The following is a 17,486-nucleotide window of genomic DNA, read 5'->3' on the forward strand; positions in this document are numbered from 1 at the left end:
CAAATGCAGTAAGTACTTTCAAAAATATGCCTAAAATGAATACAAATTCTCAAAAGCCAAAGCTAATTCATCTGCCATGACTGAAACTTTGAACTACCAGCGAGCGTTTCTTATTTTTCCTCACATCAGTCACATTTAAGCAAAAGGAGATTGTCTGCTTATTACAGACAAATGCTTTGACTGCTATCAAATGAAGGGTAAAACTGATTACACACTAAATGAATAAATACTGTAGCATGCAAATATAAAAGCATCCTCAGCTGCATTTTAAATACAATACACTGCTGTCAACTCCATCTGTATCACATTTTCAGTATTGTGATCTGGAGTCTCCCATGTGCTCTCACTGTGGCCTCTGTATTTCAGAATGCTCACATGCCCATCTTTACATCTCTGTTGCAATTTGTCATTCAATGCAAAAGCAGCAACAATTATCCTGAGTTTTATTAACTACACAAATAATTTTTTCTTATCCATTATTTTTAGGACGGTTTGCTATCAAAAGCATATTTCTTCAAAAACTGAAGATTGCTCATGGTCTGTTACATAAAAAAACAGCTCTGAAGTGCTGTTAGAAGCAAGACTGCTTCTAACTGCCATAAGTAATCATTTACAAGGTTAGGAAAAGCTGTGTTTAAGCCTAGTGCTGCTGGAGTTCCCTGGATTCACTTCTTAAAAATAAAAATATATTTTAATAAAAAAATGGAGAAATACAATGAATAGGATGTTACAATTCATTTGTTGTGATTATATAGAAGCGATGCTTCAAAAGAAATTAAGTGATATAAATTTTTTCTATTCTTTCTTTCTCTTGACACGCACACAAAATAGATCCTACCCATTATCACAGCCCAGGCTAATGAACAAAGTCTGTGCATAATACCAGCAAAAGATGATCCAGAATGGAAATGCTCCCATTCTCATGCATGATTTTACCTGCCTCCCTTGATTTTGATACTCTTTCACTGGAAAAGGATCTTGTGGTGGAAAAGTGTATGAAATCACCACAGAAGATCTGATGTTATAGCAGTTTCAGTACTACACAAGTTTCAACAAAATTATAAGGAGGAAAAATGCTGTCCCCTCATCCTCATACCAAAAGTCCTTCCTCACAGTAGAATAAGAAATAAATGCATAAACTGAAGCCTAAAGGGAAAGCTACATATGTGAAAATGTGAAAATGATTCATATACAACACATTTTGAAAGAAAAAAATTTAAAAAGGCAAAACAAAAAAAGTAACAACCCCATACTTTCCCCTTTCCCATCTCTAATCTTAGAGATTTATCCAGGACATGAAGAACAACATGAGAAACCTTCTCCTTTCAAGCTATGTTAGATTACAGCAAACTTGCACCGAGAACAACAAAATGTGTATGAGGCTGAGCAGGAGCCAGACAATCATTCTTTCACTGATGTATATACACACATCTGTTATAGGACCAGCCTTGACTGACAGACTGCTGTGCTCAGGCAGATCAGCACAGTGAGAAACAAAATGAGCAACAATAACTGCAGGAATAGTGTTGGTTTGTTTTTTTTTTTTCTTTTAATTAAAAACGAAAACATAACAAAACCAAAACCTGAAAGCAAAATGCAAACATATCTGCAGCCAATCTAATTGTCAGAAAGCACATTCTGAATTTTCAGCTTCTCACTCAAGTGCAAAAGAGAGAAAGAAATAACATTAATCATTAAAGACGTTCAAGTATTACAGAAGTACAACAGAAAAACAGGCATTAAACTGCAAAGTCAGCATCATCTCAACTGAAGTTATTCTTTATTTTATCATCAGCTTCTAGCTGTCCCTTCATATTTACCAGCCCGACTAAAGAGAATTTAAATATTTAAGCTTAATCTCTGTCTCCAGAGAGTCCTGCACAACATCTGCTACTTTAAGAGAAAGACTCAGAACTGCCTGGTCATGATAACTGAGCTATCCCTTGAGTGCAAAGATGTCCTTTCAGCTGGAGCTGGGACACAGCAGAATGATAATCAAGACAGTCTTGTGGTGATCCCACATGTGCACTACTTATTCTCAGAACAGATGTCATCATTCTCTAAAAATTCCAACTAGCTCACAAAGTAATATTAACTCAATGATTAAAATCAACTTTTCAAAATCTATTTGAGTAATACAAATCATGAAGCTTCTGTGGATATAAAAGCATGTCTGGTCAAAACAAAGCAGAGGCTGTATTTTAAGAGATTGTATCAGTGATCTGTCTGTATTTACCACTTAAGCTTTTTACTTTAAAAAAATAATTAGTCATCCATTTACATATGCAATAATTCCCTCTTCATATGATCATTACAGAGTCATATAATGGTTTGGGTCAGAAGAGACCTTAAAGAGCATCAAGTTCCACTCCCTGCCATGGGCAGGGACACCTTCTACTAGACCACATTGCTCAAGGTCCCATCCACACTGGCCTGGAACACTTCCAGGGATGGGGCATCCACAGCTCCTCTGGGCAGCCTGTTCCAGTGTCTCACCACTCTCACAGTGAAGAATTTCTTCCCTATATCTAATTCAGTTTAAAGCCATTCCCCCTTGTTCTGACACTCCATAGCCTTGTAAAATGTCCCTCTCCAATTCTCTTGTCACCACCTTTAGGCCCTGGGAGGCTACTCTAAGGTCTCCCCAGAGCCTTCTCTTCTACAAGCTGAAAGCTTCAAATCTCTCAGCCTTTCTAAAGAGGAAGGGTGTTGCATTATAAAAGACATCTCCCACCTGCATGCAGAAATATGTTAAAAATATCTTTTTTGCATTAATGTAAGATTATGCTGAAGAAATCAACAGAAAGGAATACAGATTGCAAACTCTCTCCAACTCGACCTGTAGTACAATATAATGGTTGTTTCTCTCTCTATGTGCTTGAGAAAAAGCCTATTATTTTAGCAATAGAATGAACTTTAAAATGTGTGTTTACTTGGAGGCAATTACATAACACTCATGCTCTAAAAAAATATTATAAAACAATCTTGCAGCTTTTGGCAATTACGGTTAAAGATGCCTAAGCCTGGCTAGAAATATGGCAGGGTCTTTTCTTTTTAATCTGGTGTGACCGGATGACAAAAATCTAAGCTTGGTCATTTAAAAGGAAAAAAAAAAAAAACTTGCACATTTTCTTAAGTAGTTTTAAACAATGTAGCATGAAACCTTTCTATTCAATAAACTGCTATAGAGTAGCATGTTCTTACTACTGTCTTTGATTAATATTATGACAGATTAAAATAAAGTTTGGGTGGAGGATTTTTTTTGTTTTGTTTTGTCTTTTGTTTTTTACTAAGTTGAGAACAGAGAAGTCCTTTGGAGAAGCACTTCCATGGTTCTCATTTTGTGAGGTATGCCTTTGTGTTTTGCTGGGCCTTCCACTAAAAACTTATTGAATGCAAACTCATCAGAATCAGTAAACACGTCTGCTCTGATTTTTCAGTTGAAACTTGTTCCAAATTTGCATCTAACTGCATCCAAACACTCCACTGAAAATGATTTTAATAGGAAAAGAGCGGTAACTAGGAGATAATATGTAGCAATTCACCCAGCTGAACAGACTGCCCCTCTACTGACGGACAAGCAAGTGAGAAAATCAGCAAATGAGTCCATCACCTATTATTATTTCAGAATACTTGTTAGTTGTGATGCAGGAACAGTAAGTTCACAATTTTTTAATAGCTTCAGGGAACTAGGTAAAGGCATCCACACAAAACCATTTCTTTTTCGTCACATTCTTTATGAAAAGGTGTTTCTTATCTAGCCACTGATCTGAGCTACAGCAGGAATTACACCAGACTCAGAGGCTGGGAAACAGAGCTAACTAACTTTCATTAAATCTGTTTCATTTCCCTCCCATTTCTGTTCAGAAAATAGTTCCAATTTGCAACATTGCTTAGAATAAAGAAAATAATTAGTTAATCCACAAACTAGTCACTGAGGTAGGTGCAGGTTGTGCTGAATTAAATTAACTGTAAAATAACGACCTAAGACACTTCAGGCAGCAGCGCCATAACAGCACAGAGTCTGACAGTGTCTGCAAAAGCCCAGAGAGAGCTCCAGCCCAGATGCAACATTCAGTAAAAATTAAACAGCTGCAAGGATGGAATCATCCCCTTTGCCTTAACACAGCAGGCTCAACACTGAAGTTCAGGAGCTGCTTGAGGAGTTCTTAGGTCATTCACAACACATTAACAACAGCAGCAGGAGATACAGAACACCCACTTCAACCATTCATTTTAATCCCGTGTTTCGCAGAACTCACTGCTTTAGGTAAGCAGGTGTATAGAAACCAACCCAGCTTGAAAGCAGCAGCAGCAAAACTCTGTCTTCACTGTAATTGTAGCTTGCATGCACAAAGACTCCAAAGGAGCCTTCCACAAGCCACATCCTGACTGTATTTCCCCATGCAAATTAATAAATATAGATTTGGGAGAGTTGCAGATTTTTTGCACATGCAACAGTAGAGCTTGTTTAAATCTTGTTTCCCACCAAATAAAGCTTTTGTGTATTTACAGATAATAAAAAAATAATGCAAAACAAGTCCAATTTAAACTGCAATCAGTTCAAATAGGGCACATAAAACAGTTACACAAACAAAAGAAATTCAACAAGAGCAACACAACCAACAGAAGTACCCACCATTCTTTATTCCCCTGATTTATTGTCAAATCTGACATAAAAACTTCTAAGATACACACAGTCCACACAAATAGTGCAGAACACCGTGTATTTATCTTCCATATTTTGTTTCTCTTTGGACAGGCATTATCACATTCAGCCTGCACTGATGTATCTCCCAAACCATGAAAGCATTACACTGTATTCTTACCCTAGAATTAAGTCACCACTGATGACAAAACATATATTTTTATTTAACTCTATATGCATGCTGTCAAGTGTACTAACAAGTATATCAATGACTGTACCTATTCCAGATAGTTAAGAACAGGGGGCAGCAATTCTGTCAAACACTAACCTAACAGGTTGATTTTTGAGAAATCTATCAGCAGCCATGGCTTAGTTACAAGAGAAAAGAAAAACCAAACCAGTTACAGTTATGGAAAAGTTACAGATGTTAATTAGGTTACACAATAAAAATAAAATACATAATTCTAAATGTGAACTTACAATCACTCTAGTCAGTTGCCGCAGACAATTGCACTGTTACAGTTTTGAATATAGACAGTGTTTCTAATAAAACTTCAGCTGATCTGAATCCTGTGGAATTATATTCCCATACCCAAGACTATCAAGCAAATACCATAATTAAATAATTAATACTCTTTCCTTGCATACCAAATGCTTTGCTCATGCCAACACATTCAGCAGAACTAAAAGACTCTATTAAAGCCATCTCCTAGATAGGCACGGGCTCCTGAAGAATCGACAAATACTTGATGAACTAAGTGTATAATCCAAAACAACAACTAACTGCACCCCTGCAACAATAGCAAAAATCTGCCTTCTTTCAGCATCATTATGCTTGTACCTTCAAGCAAGCACAGGGCAAGAGAAGAGCTGTACACTGTCTTGTTTTAAAGTCATTTGGAAGACATTTCTTCATAACCACTGACCTAGTCAATAGGAAATCACTCTGAAACCTCAAATAGGAAGCAGTGGACTGATATTCCTTGGAAACCAGCTCTGGAAGTTTACCCATTTTCATGCTCCTATTTCTTGACAGCAGAGCAGGGTGAACATTTAAATGACGCTCATAACAAGCATGAAAAAACCCCAGCACTGAGGCTTCAAGGTTGAAGTGCTGGGACCGTATAATCTCTTCTGCTGCATTATTTTGCTCCTCTTCTTCCACCAATTCTGTTTTCATATTATTTCCCTCACTCCACATTCATCTCTTCATCCTTACCTCATTTCTTAAACCAAGTCTCCCTTGGCAGATTCCTGCAGTCAGAGTTCTGCGCTTACTTGATGTAACGAGTGGCTGGGGAAAACCTCTACTAACGCTCCCAAACAAAAATCACCCTTCATCTTCCCTCTAAAAATCCCCAACATTCACACATTTTTTTCTACTGCAACAACTGACAACACTGAAAACACCAAGAAGTACCACAGCAACATTTAAGTTCAGACAACTGCTTTACGCACTAATCTCTGAGACGCCAGAGCAGGAAAGCTTTCTGTAACTAGCTCAACACAAGGGCAAAGTCCCACAATTAAAAGACCAGATTACATGCATACCAACGCCTCTGGCTCCTGTGGATTTGGGCGGGTGGTGCTGACCCGTCCCTGATGCTCTCTCAAAGGCACATAAAAAAAAAAAAAAAAAAAAAAAAAAAAAAAAAAAAAAAAAAAAAAAAAAAAAAAAACCAGGGGATAGGATGTGGGGTGTGGACGATTTACCTCTTCCAGCAGTGTGACCGTGTTCCTGCAGTTCTGCAAGCGGGTGGTGAAGCTGGAGGTGGTCGGGGAGTTGTAATCCTCTGTGGTCTCGGCGATGAACTCCGACACGGTGATCTGGTCCGGCATGATCCTGCCCCACCGGTAAAGCCCAGGAGAAGCCAGGCACACAGATCCGGAGAGAGAAGAAGCCAAGTTTCGAGGGAAAAAAAATAAGAAAACGAAAAAAAAAACGAAAAAAAAAAAACAAAAAAAAAAAAAAACAAAAAAAAAAACAACAGAGGGAAGATGTTAACAGCCAGCAGAGACCCGCAGCATCAAAGCACCGGAGCCGCAGAGGGAGGCTGAGGCTTCGCCCTCTACATCCAGCCTCTGCCCGGCCGCCCCCTCCTCCTCCGGGCAGGAGGTGAAGGGGGAGAGGCCCCCGCACGGCGCCCCTCGCTCGGCCCCGCCGGTGGGGAGCGCTCCCGCGGTCGCCTCCGAGCAGCCCAGCTCGGCCCCGCCGCGGCGCTGCGGGGAGGGCGGCGGGAGGGGAGCGGCGACCGCGCCGGGCTCAGCCTCTTTCCCCACCCGCGCCGACCCCCCCACGCCCCCCGCCCCGGCCGCTGCTCCCGCCCGCGTCGAGCACTGACTTGTGCGGGCTCGGGCTGCGCCCCCCGGGCGGGGGAGGCGGGGCCGGGCCGGGCGCGGCGGGGCCGCGGGGCCGCGCTGACGGGCACCGCTGACGGGCACGCGCCGCCCGCCGCCGCTACGCGCGACAACGAGGAAGCGGCTCCGCGCAGGCGCGGCCGGCGCTCCCCTCCCCCGGCCCCGCGGTTTCTGAGGGGGAGAGGCTCCCACTCTTTCGTTTTCTTATCATTAAAAAGGGCTTTTTGGTGGAAGCTGACAAGGTCGGGAGGTGCTGGGCTGCAGTGCTGTCCCTAAGCGCGAGAATGAGCTTCCCGTGCCTTCTGGCAGCGGGGAGGGACCCTGTCCGGCTCAGGCTGCGGGTCCGCTCCCCCTCCAGGGAACCCCCAGGGCGAGTCGGAGGGTCTCTTACTTCCTTTTTTTCCCTTCCTTAAGTCCGTCACAGCCGGTCGGAGCCCCATCCGCCGGTGATGTAGAGCCGAGGATTCGTGCAGCCACCGCTGAGGGAGCCACCCCGCTCGGCAGTCTTGACTGCATAGGTTTTTACGCTCTTTAGACTTAGTTAATTTTTAAGAAGTCCTGCTATTTAGAGAAGCCCTTGAAGCTGCTACTGCTGATTTTGCGTTACTAGTTCTGTGCCTGAGCCTTTCCAGAGCAGAGCTGTCTCAGTGCTGCCGTGGCCGGTTCGCACAGCCCAGCGCGGTGCCTCAGAGCAGCGCTGGCCCGAGACCTGAACCGCGGGTTCACAGCCCTGTGTCTGCTCACAGGCAATATTTCTGAATAGTTAACATGTCCTCTATCCATTGTTGTATCATGTAACTCAGGGAACTGACACACAGACAGACTTTTTTTTTTTTTTTTAAGCTTAGGTTTGGGGTCCCATATGTTCATTTCTAAAGAAGGCTAAGTCTCAGGAGGCTCAAGTAATTGTGGTCATCTGCTGCATCAGTGTGATTTATTTAGCCATACTGTGTGATTTCCTCCTCCTTATATTTGGGATTCTCTTCACAGAAGCTGGGCCATTCAGGAATGGTAAATATTCTCAAATCTGAACAATTGAGAATGAGTGATATTATATGGCTGTATCCATTTCAAAGGATTTTGTGTTCACTGTATAAGCACCTACCGCATTACAGTGTGGTTAGACTTGTACATAGTTTTTTATGTGATTCTAACAAAATGCCTGTGCAACTCAAAAATAGTTTACAGTATCAACTACAAACTGCAATGCCTGAGTAAGGATAAAAAGGAGATACCTGATTTTAGTATACCCATAAAAAACTTATTTCTGTGCAGTTCTGTCAGCAAAAATATGACCAATACTGCTGAGCAGTGGTCCTGCCTGAACATGTTTCTGTGATTTCATCGCCTTAGTAGAAGCCCTCCATATGGCCATGTGATTGCTGCTGCTGCTGCTTCACGTGATCCAGATTTCTGGCACAAAGGCTCTGAGCTCGTACAGATGATTGTTAAACGTCATGAGACTCTGAAAGGTAGAGTAGGCAAGAGGAGGAGGAAGCCAAGAAAAGAACTGTGTGGGAGTTACAGTGAAAAATGGATTTGGGAAAAAAAAAAATGAAGCACTGAAGAAGCAACGGGAGAGGTAGGAAGAAAATCAGTTGATGATCGTGTTCAAAAGAGCAGTGGAGGAGGAAGAGAGACCAAGAAGATAAAAATGGCTGGTGGCATCAAAAGCAGTATGGAAAGGAGAGTAAAGAACTGGCTGGGGGGTTGGGCCAGGGAAGAGCCGCTCGTAACATCCAAAAGAGCTGTTTTGGCCTAGCCTGCTTGGAAACTGGATGGGTGAGGGATATGGCCCAAGGGCCAAGCAGGGTCTCTGTGGTCATCCCCTGTAATTTCCTGCTGAACATCAATCATGGGCTGTCATACAGCTGTTCCTGGTGGTCCAAAGGTCAGCCACAGTGTTCACATTAGGAAGATTCCTGATCCCTCACTGGCAGATTTCAAGTGAGGATAAATCCATCACACTGGTGGATGGTTTAATTAATTGGGTACTCTCACTGTTAGGGTTGAATTGTTCTTCTTCAGGCTGAAGTTATTGAGCTTGACCATTAATCTCTGGATTGTAAAATAACCTCATCTGTTATCCCATACAAATCCCCCCAGAAACTGAACATATTGTTAAAGACATCATTTCTTTGATACTATTTTGTGAAAATTTAAACTACAGAGTTAAAGAGCATATTCAACTAAAAAAGGGAGCAGACAGGCCAGGGAAACTGTAGCAGTGAAGAGTGACAGAAGTGAAGGCAGAGCAGAGTAAATGCAACTAAGCTTTTGTGATTCCTCATCAGGGAAAAAAGTTGTCTTCTAAAAAAACATATTAAATGTATAAGAAATAGAATGAATACAGAAAAATACTGGTAATTAAAGAGAATGGCACAAGGCCTAAAAATGAAAAAGGAAGATCATAGTTGCCTTTTGGTCTGTTTTTGACACTTCTGAAATTGTTTACTCTGCCAGAGAGAATACAGTGCTCTGTTTTCCTTTCAGCATTTCCGCTTCCCCTATTCAAATGTTAGTGAAGAAATTAGCCCTATAGGCATGACCCTTTTAGACTTGGATTATTTTCATTTAAACTCACTAGAAACAAGATCAGTTAATTAATGTGATGTTAATAAAAATATACTAGCTGCCTATAAAAATGTGCTAATATTTAAACTAGTCAAATTATGTAAGTATTTCAAATAGCATTCAGTGAATTTTAGATTTAACCATGTTTCCTGTTTTGAATTGTGATCAGTATCTGAGATTCAATTCTAAATTTGTAAGATGCACCTCTCTATAAATTGTCACTGACTGAAATCACTGTTTCACTTCACAAATGTCAAAGAATAATCATCAGAGTGTGAAAGTTATATTTCACAGTGTCTGCTGTAACGCTGTCTTAGTCTGTGCTAGATCCTGGGTGAGGCTGTGCCACAGCCTTCTCATTGAAGGTTTGCCAATGAAGTTATGCTTATCGCAATCCTCTTGGTATTCTGAAGTGAAAAACATCTTGTCCATCCTGGACAAGGTAATGCCAGTGAGGATCATGCAAGCAGCACTGGAAGTCACTTACTCCTTACTGCTGATGCATTGCAGTCAAGGAAGTTGTGCTGTCTTGCCATCCCACCCAGTGATTCAGTCTAGAAATCCACTTGATTCCCTGGCTTTTATTGTGATTGAAAACAGAAGAGTAAATTATAGAAGGCTAAGGAACATTGCAATGACTACCAACACAGGTGTTGAGCAATGATAGTATTCTTCATTTTATAGTATTTTGGACAGCTTATTTTTAGATTGAGGTCATCAGTTCATTCACAGGAGCTGAGCAGGAGTGAACAGGTGATGATGTTGTCATCACTGTGAACTTTGCAGCATGACCAGTATGTGCCAGAGGTGAAAAGCTATATGGCACTTGCACAGCTCTTCACATCATCAATGCAATTAACTATTGAAACCACACAGCAATGAGGTAGAGAACAGCAAGATTGTTTCCACTACAGATAAGGAGCCAGATAGATGAGCTTGTGGCCCTGCTGTGTTTGTGGCTGTCTAGCTTGAGTCATGCAAAGTCAGCTCTTCAGGGTATCAACACCTCATCTAGGCTGAAGCTGGTGGTGAATCTCCTGTGGGATGTGATTATGCTGCCTACAGATAGCAGCCCCAGGACCACCCTGAGGTCACACTTCCCTGCTGCATAGGAAGCAAACTCACAGATGCGAATTCAGGTGTGGTTGCTGCTTTTGGAAACAAGCTTGACCCGAGTCCCTGGCTGAGCACCAGTGTGTTGTCAAGCATGCTCAGACAAGCTGCCTCCAGGGCCATTTGCAACCTCTCAGTGTGGCATTGAAGTGAGTTGTTAGCTGGAGAAGGAAATCACTGCACACATCGGTTCAGTGCAGCGACTCCTGTTTAGTGCAGGTGTAGTTATGGCAGGATCTCACATGTTAAATTCAGGGGGTTTTGATTCTCAAGTATGAACATGATGATGCCTTTTTGCAAATACAGGTTTACAACTACACTCATTTCTTGACTTGCAAGGTTTCCATCTTGACTATTACTGCAGATAAAAGTGCTGATTTTATAGTATGACAGACAGTAATGTTTAATTAAAACATCAAATCATTGAAATGCACATGCTTTTCTTAGTAAGCTATATAGTTGTTCTTTTTATGCTCCTTAGCATCTCCACAAACATGGAGAGTATCACCAGCTCAACAGCAAATAGCAACAGAAGTAGTGTGCTAAAATGCATGAGGAAAATATCCTTAGGATATGTTTCTCTACTATACTGCTATCCTGAATACATTTGTAGTTTGATGTTAGACTCATCCATTTCAACTAAACACAGCAGTAAGGAGTACTTCCCATCCTCTTTCTGATCCTAACTATCTTTATGAGATCATTGTATGACAACAGACATCCATGGCATTTAATACCTCAGAAAGCTGATTTGAGGTTCCCTGAAAAAACATCTATATGGTAAGTTGCCGTTCCTACATTTTTATAGTTTTACTTTCAGATAACTTCTAAAAAAATTAATGGGAAAGGCTTATTTAAATTTATGGCCATAATATTAGAATATCCACAAATATTTCTGAATATCAGCTCTTTTCATATGAGTTGGATGCTGGGCTTAGGGCATAAAAGAAGCTTCAAATTAACAAGAATCTCAGCAGGATGAATTATGCTTTTGGTTTTGGAATATCTCACGTGCTAAAACTCAGTAAACATTTTTTTTTCTTAATGGAACTCTCAGTTTTGTTTTGCAAAGTAAAACCACCCCATTTATGTAAGGACAAGTAACATGATCACTTTGTACTTCAGCAGGAAATGTTTAGTCAGGAGGCGTTTCACCTCCAGGAGCTGTGTCCTCTCAGAGGATGGTTGGACAGCTGACAGCCTTGCACGAAATGTAACAACTACATATTTTGACCTGCAGCATGCTTGCATGTTTAAGATCACATAAGTGCATGATGTACTCACAGGAAAAGGCAAAGTCTATTTTAAACACTGAAGCCTACATCACACATTGTGACTGGTGCTAATTTGCTTGAAGGGAATGTACATGGTAAACTGCAGAGTGTTTCTACTTGAGGAAGAAGGCTGTTGGCTTTGACATTTGCAAACAAACCTTTGAAATTATTATGTTACTGGGACTGAATAATCAGGTAACTTTCAAGTAAAAGAAAACTTCTTGCTTATTTCACACTGTTGAACATGAAGAAGACCAAAATCCAGGTCCAGCAAACATGCTGATTGCAATTCCGTGTTTTTTATGGGACAGTATCTGCTAATGTGGCTTATGAACTTCATTAGCTGTGTCAAGAATTTGTGCTGCTGCTGTGACTGTGTTGAATGCAAGAATCAGCTGATTTCAATTTTAATACTGGCATCTCCCATCATTTGTCTTCATCTCATATTTAAAATGAGATAGCAAATGTCTCAAAACTACATGTTATTTTAAAAACCTCTTAGCACTTACAATAGTGGCTTAAACAGAAGGTTCTTTTTGCTTTCTTTTAATATTAAAATGAGAGCAAAAAGAGAGCCCATTGTCTTCTCGTTATAAATGGCATTTTAGTAGCATTAAGATCTTGTGGTTTTAACACTATGTGGACAAAATGAAAAAAGATTAAATCAGACCCACAGAAATATTTTGCTGAATTATATATTTTGCATCTTATTTTTGTGAATGTCCTGGGCAAATAGTTTGGCTGAATGATAAAGAAGCTCAAATAACCATCTCAAAGGACAGCTGAAAATAACAGTACTGAAAATGAAGTGCAGCATTGAGTTACACAAGATTAAGCTGACTAATCTGCTGATTCAGTTTTGCCTTTGTTTTTTTGGTTTTGTCATGCAAGATCAAGTGTCTAGCAGACAAACACATAATGGCATTCCAGGCTCCCAGTAACAACAACAAGCCATGGGCTGTTCCCCTGCCACCTTTGCATTCTCCAAAGAGAAAACAGCAAAATGCTCACCTGCAGCAAGAGACAGCAGGCTCAGGATAGATATACTCTTTTTCTTGTTACAGGTATGCTGAATTTGGTAATTCTATTTCACAGATGTTTTTTGTTAGAGATGATCATTTAAGAAACCTTACTTCAGTTCATAGGAAGTGCAAAAATGCATATGAAGGGTCTGGAGGGAAGCCATACAAGGAGCAGCTGAGGTCACTTGGGTTGTTCAGCCAGGAGAGGGAGAGACTGAGGGGAGACCTCATTGTGATCTCCAACATCCTCACAAGGCAAAGAGGAGGGGCAGACACTGATCTCTTCTTTCTGGTGCCCAGAGACTTGACCCAAGGGAATGGCTGGAACTTGTGTGAGAGGAGGTTTAGGTTGGATATTTGGAAAAGGTTTTTCCCCCAGAGGGTGGTTGGGCACTGGAACAGGCTCCCCAGAGAAGTTGTCACAGCCCCAAGCCTGACAGAATTCAAAAAGCACTTGGACAATGCTTTCAGGCACATGGGATTCTTGGACATGGTCCTGTGCAAAAACAGGAGTTGAAAGGAGTGACATTATGGTCCCTTCCAGCTCAGGATATTTTATGATTCTATGATTCTGTGTGTCAGGAAACAACAGATTCAAACACAGCTCTTGCAACATCTACAGAATATAAAAGCACAGCAGTATATTCTTCTATATGGGCTGGTTTTTGGACAGTTCAAAGATATCAAACTCTTTTGAGTGCTGATGGACAAGAAAACTGTCAGTGGAACCACTCACAGGTTTGATGTTAACCCTTAACCAGGTGAAAATAGGACCCTGCTCATTACTTACAGAGGTGGTCAGGCAAGAACTGCCAGCCCTGAGGGAGGTGGTGTTCCAGCAGTACCCACCATCACTGCACTGCTGAGGCTGAGGAGCATCTCAGGGAAACCTGGGCACGGTTGTCCTTGCATTCCTGACACTGAGCAAATCTTTGAAGGATTGTTGGGAAGGGCACTGCAGACATGTTGGCAGAAGAGCAGGCTGTTCCAGTGGGATTGCAAAGGACAAGATGAAGGCAATATGTCATGAAGGGATACTCTGATTGAAATGAGAGAAATAAGAGTCCTTCCAAAGAAGGAGTCATAGTAGCTGAATGCTTTTTTTTTTTTCTTTTTTTTTTTTTTAATATGAGAAATAGCAATGACTAAAATCAGAGTGTGATACTGCAGAAATGAACATGTTGCTGGGCAGCTGGCATAGCAGGCTCTCCAAAATAAAAAGAGAATGAAATAAAGATTCAACCCACATTGCAAACATTTCAATATTTTCTCTTTCCCTCTGGAAACGATATGGCTGTGTCATTACCAGGCACATCTCTGGTTCTAGTGAAGCTGCTAAATGTATGCTGATGGCAACATGCAGTGTTTTGTCTGCAGTAAAAATGAAGGTTCAGACCAAATGAACCTGTGAAGCAGTTGGAGAATGAAATAAAGGCTCTGTAGACCTGGGATCGTGTCCTTGAGCTGCCACTCATGACTCTGACATGGCAACTGATCTCTGTGTGCATCATTTCTCGATCTGTGGAATGCAGACAATTACATTTATTTTTCTAGGTGAAAGAACACTGGGCTTTTTCAGCTGAATACTGCTGTATCAGAACTAAGTATTTTTTATATATATTTTATTGTAAGAGTTTAAAAAAGTAGCTGAGGGATGAGGCTGACTCTCAGTCCAAACAATTTTGTTAGCACTTTTTCTGACAGACAAAAAGGTTTGGCAGGTAAATGAAAGGGTTCTTTCTACTAGTTGTAATGCTGTAAAAATATAAATCAGAAAGATCTGGGTTTGTGAGGGACTCCTCCCTCTATATTATAGTTTTATTAGCATTACTTTGTGGAAAAAGAGGGACTAAGACCTCCATGATAATAAACAGAAGTCATTAGCAAGCTTTGCTAAAACACAGTTTGCAGATGTGAATGTGTATGGGCCTACTAAGTTAAGTACTAGCTTATAGTGTTGTCTCTGCATACTTTATTTCTCATAATTTTCTAAATAGCATCTCATTAGAGAAAGGCTGGAAATAAATCTGCAGATGTTGGATGTTATAAAAAAAGGTCCTTGCAGCCACTGAACATGTTAGCACATCTGTGTTTCCCTTATATAAGCTACTGTTTTCAAGGATGCATCACTTGGCCAGACTCTAGACTTGAAAGTAGCATAAGAAATTTTCAATTCAGGAGTGATGCCTTTTGGGTTTGACTATGTTTATTTTGTTTGCATATTTGTTTTTTTTATTAAGGAAATCAGAATGTTTAATGATACATAAGATCTGAAATAATTTGAAGTATGTCTTCTTTATGCTCAAGCAAAATTACTCATATTTAAAATTATGGTTTGTGGGTTTTATTAATGTAGATGTTTGAATGTTGCAGTCATAAGGTTCTGGTAAAACCCAGGATGACAGATAACTATATGGAAGTTTCTGGAAACTAGTCTTGCTGTGTGTACCAAATTTCTGTTGGGCCAGTGTTCACATGGTGCTAAATGAAATTTAGCAGTGCAGAATTTCAGTCTAGAGGTCCATCACAGCAGCTCCCTTTGCTGATTACTCATTTGCTTCTACTTTTAACCACTGAATTTGAGCTTGCAGGATCCTAAGTTAACTGGTGCTCTATTGACTACTGTAGAGGGTGACCATCTGCTCATCTGTTCTGCCTCTAAGGATTTTTTTTAAAGCAATGCTGATCTCAGAAAATTTGAAAGGGCGGCAGGAAAGATGTCAAAAATCTTCAGCTCCTAGAAGTTTTGCGAGAAAATAAAAATGAGCAGGGGAAAAAAATGTTTCTTGTTCCTATGTATAGGAAAGGCTCACTGTCACTTTGTTCTTTGTCAAGTTGATCAGTGTGAGAGAAAGATCCCCTAAGTGTCCCAGTCATGGGAAGAGTTTCAGTGATGGTTTGCACCTCCTCAGGAGCTTCATCAAGACACAGATCTGTAGGAAATTTTGTTTCATTAACTTCAGGGATGTTAGCACTACTTATTTTCTTGTTGGTGGTTGTGATTTCCTTCAAGGAAATCTAGGAGCAGTAGGACATAAAAATGGAAGTGCCATTTCAAAATCAAATAGGAATGTCCAGCTTAATAGCACTATATTTTTTAAAATATGACTGTTTGACTTCTGAACTCTTGCTTATTTAAGACCTCGTGGACTCAAAAAGGAAAAGTATGTGCAGCCATGTGACAAAGCAAATGCTCCAAAGGAGGATTTATTCAGTTTTGAGAAGATCAGCAGCAGTGATTCACCCTCTTGGCTGGTCTGGAGTGCAATATGGTGAACTGATTCCCCCAGGGAGGAAGAAAGGATGAAAGTCCCACACTGCTCTGTGGTCACACAGGGAGCAGTGACTTGTGCCAGTGTAGCTCCAGCCCTTGCATCCAGTACAAAGAAAACTTCAGCCTTAACCATCATTATTGTTGTTGTAGGGGATTCAAGTCAGGCAATCCAAATGTAGCTTTTAGTGGTTCAGTGAAAGAGAATGAAAACTTTAAAGCAAGAGAACTCGCCATCCAGAGACTGAATAAGCAAAAAGCATATTTAGACAACTGTGTGCTATTCAGCACTTTACATCATGCAAAGAAGAGAGTCCCTCCTCTTTCCAAGCCCCCACACAAATCTTGCTATAGATTTTTCAGGCTGATCTGAGAAATCTGTTGTTTTCAAAGTTAAAACAACATCAGTTACCAGATCTAGATGAGTTGAAAAGAGTTACAGTGTCCTTTGTATACCCTGCCCTCCTCATCTAGCTTTGAAAGCAAACTATGTAATAAATATTACTGTTTGTTCCAATAATTGCTCAGGTGGTCAATGCTTTGTAAGGATTTACTGATTTATTGGGACTTTTGATTCTTGAAAGGCAACAGTTAGACTTTTTCTGAGGAACACCCACTGTAGTAAATTCTGAAGTGGCATTAAGCAGAAAAAACCCTACTGGCAGGTATTAGAATTGATAAAACATCTGGTCTGCTTTTTACTCCTTAAACTAGTTATTTATATTTATGTCTTTTGTCTTTCTTACCGATTCCATAGTGAATCTCTTGAAGAAAAACTTGAAAGCCTGGATGCTGAAGATCTCATGTCTCATCTGTCACAACCAGAAACCTACCTAGAAGAGGAGAAAAGATCGAGTAAGTAAAACTGACCAAAGCTATGGGACTGACAAAGTTGCTTATTTAAACAGTCAATTTGAAACAATGTGTCTTAATTCTTCAGTGGTGGAAATTTATCTTCCATTATTTGATTGCTGCATTTGGCATTTGTGAGTTTCACTGTGGTAAACAGTTCCATTAGAAATTCCCTGATAAATAACACCTTGTTAAAAATTGCTAGAGGAGAGCTTCATTTAGCTGGCTGGGAAAACTCTCTGTCTAACTCAATGTGGCAACTACTCAGTCAGCTGCACTGAGTGCAGTGCTGGTAAGGTCTTGCTTGTCCAAGCTGTCTGACACTTCAGAAGACCCTGATTTCTGACATAACTTCAGTCTAACCATTCAAGCTG

At 40.6% G+C, this 17,486-nt stretch overlaps 1 protein-coding gene across 3 annotated transcripts in view; it reads right to left on the minus strand.

Moving 5' to 3' along the window:
- ASAP1 (ArfGAP with SH3 domain, ankyrin repeat and PH domain 1) overlaps positions 1–17,103 on the minus strand; it is a 125,801-nt gene extending 108,698 nt beyond the window's left edge. For 2 of the 3 annotated variants that reach the window (XM_053971500.1, XM_053971483.1), the window contains exons 1-2: positions 17,007–17,103; positions 6,362–6,491 (exon numbers count right to left, since the gene is read on the minus strand). In XM_053971500.1, the coding sequence (XP_053827475.1) occupies positions 6,362–6,491; positions 17,007–17,065 (189 nt within the window). In that variant the 5' untranslated portion in view covers positions 17,066–17,103. Of the gene's footprint in view, positions 1–6,361; positions 6,492–6,990; positions 7,043–17,006 lie in introns of those variants that run through there. The other variant, XM_053971491.1, reaches the window with a different exon arrangement.
- Between the last annotated feature and the right edge of the window lie 383 nt (positions 17,104–17,486).

Source organism: Vidua macroura, chromosome 1, assembly GCF_024509145.1.
Source record: "Vidua macroura isolate BioBank_ID:100142 chromosome 1, ASM2450914v1, whole genome shotgun sequence".
Lineage (NCBI taxonomy): Eukaryota > Metazoa > Chordata > Aves > Passeriformes > Viduidae > Vidua > Vidua macroura.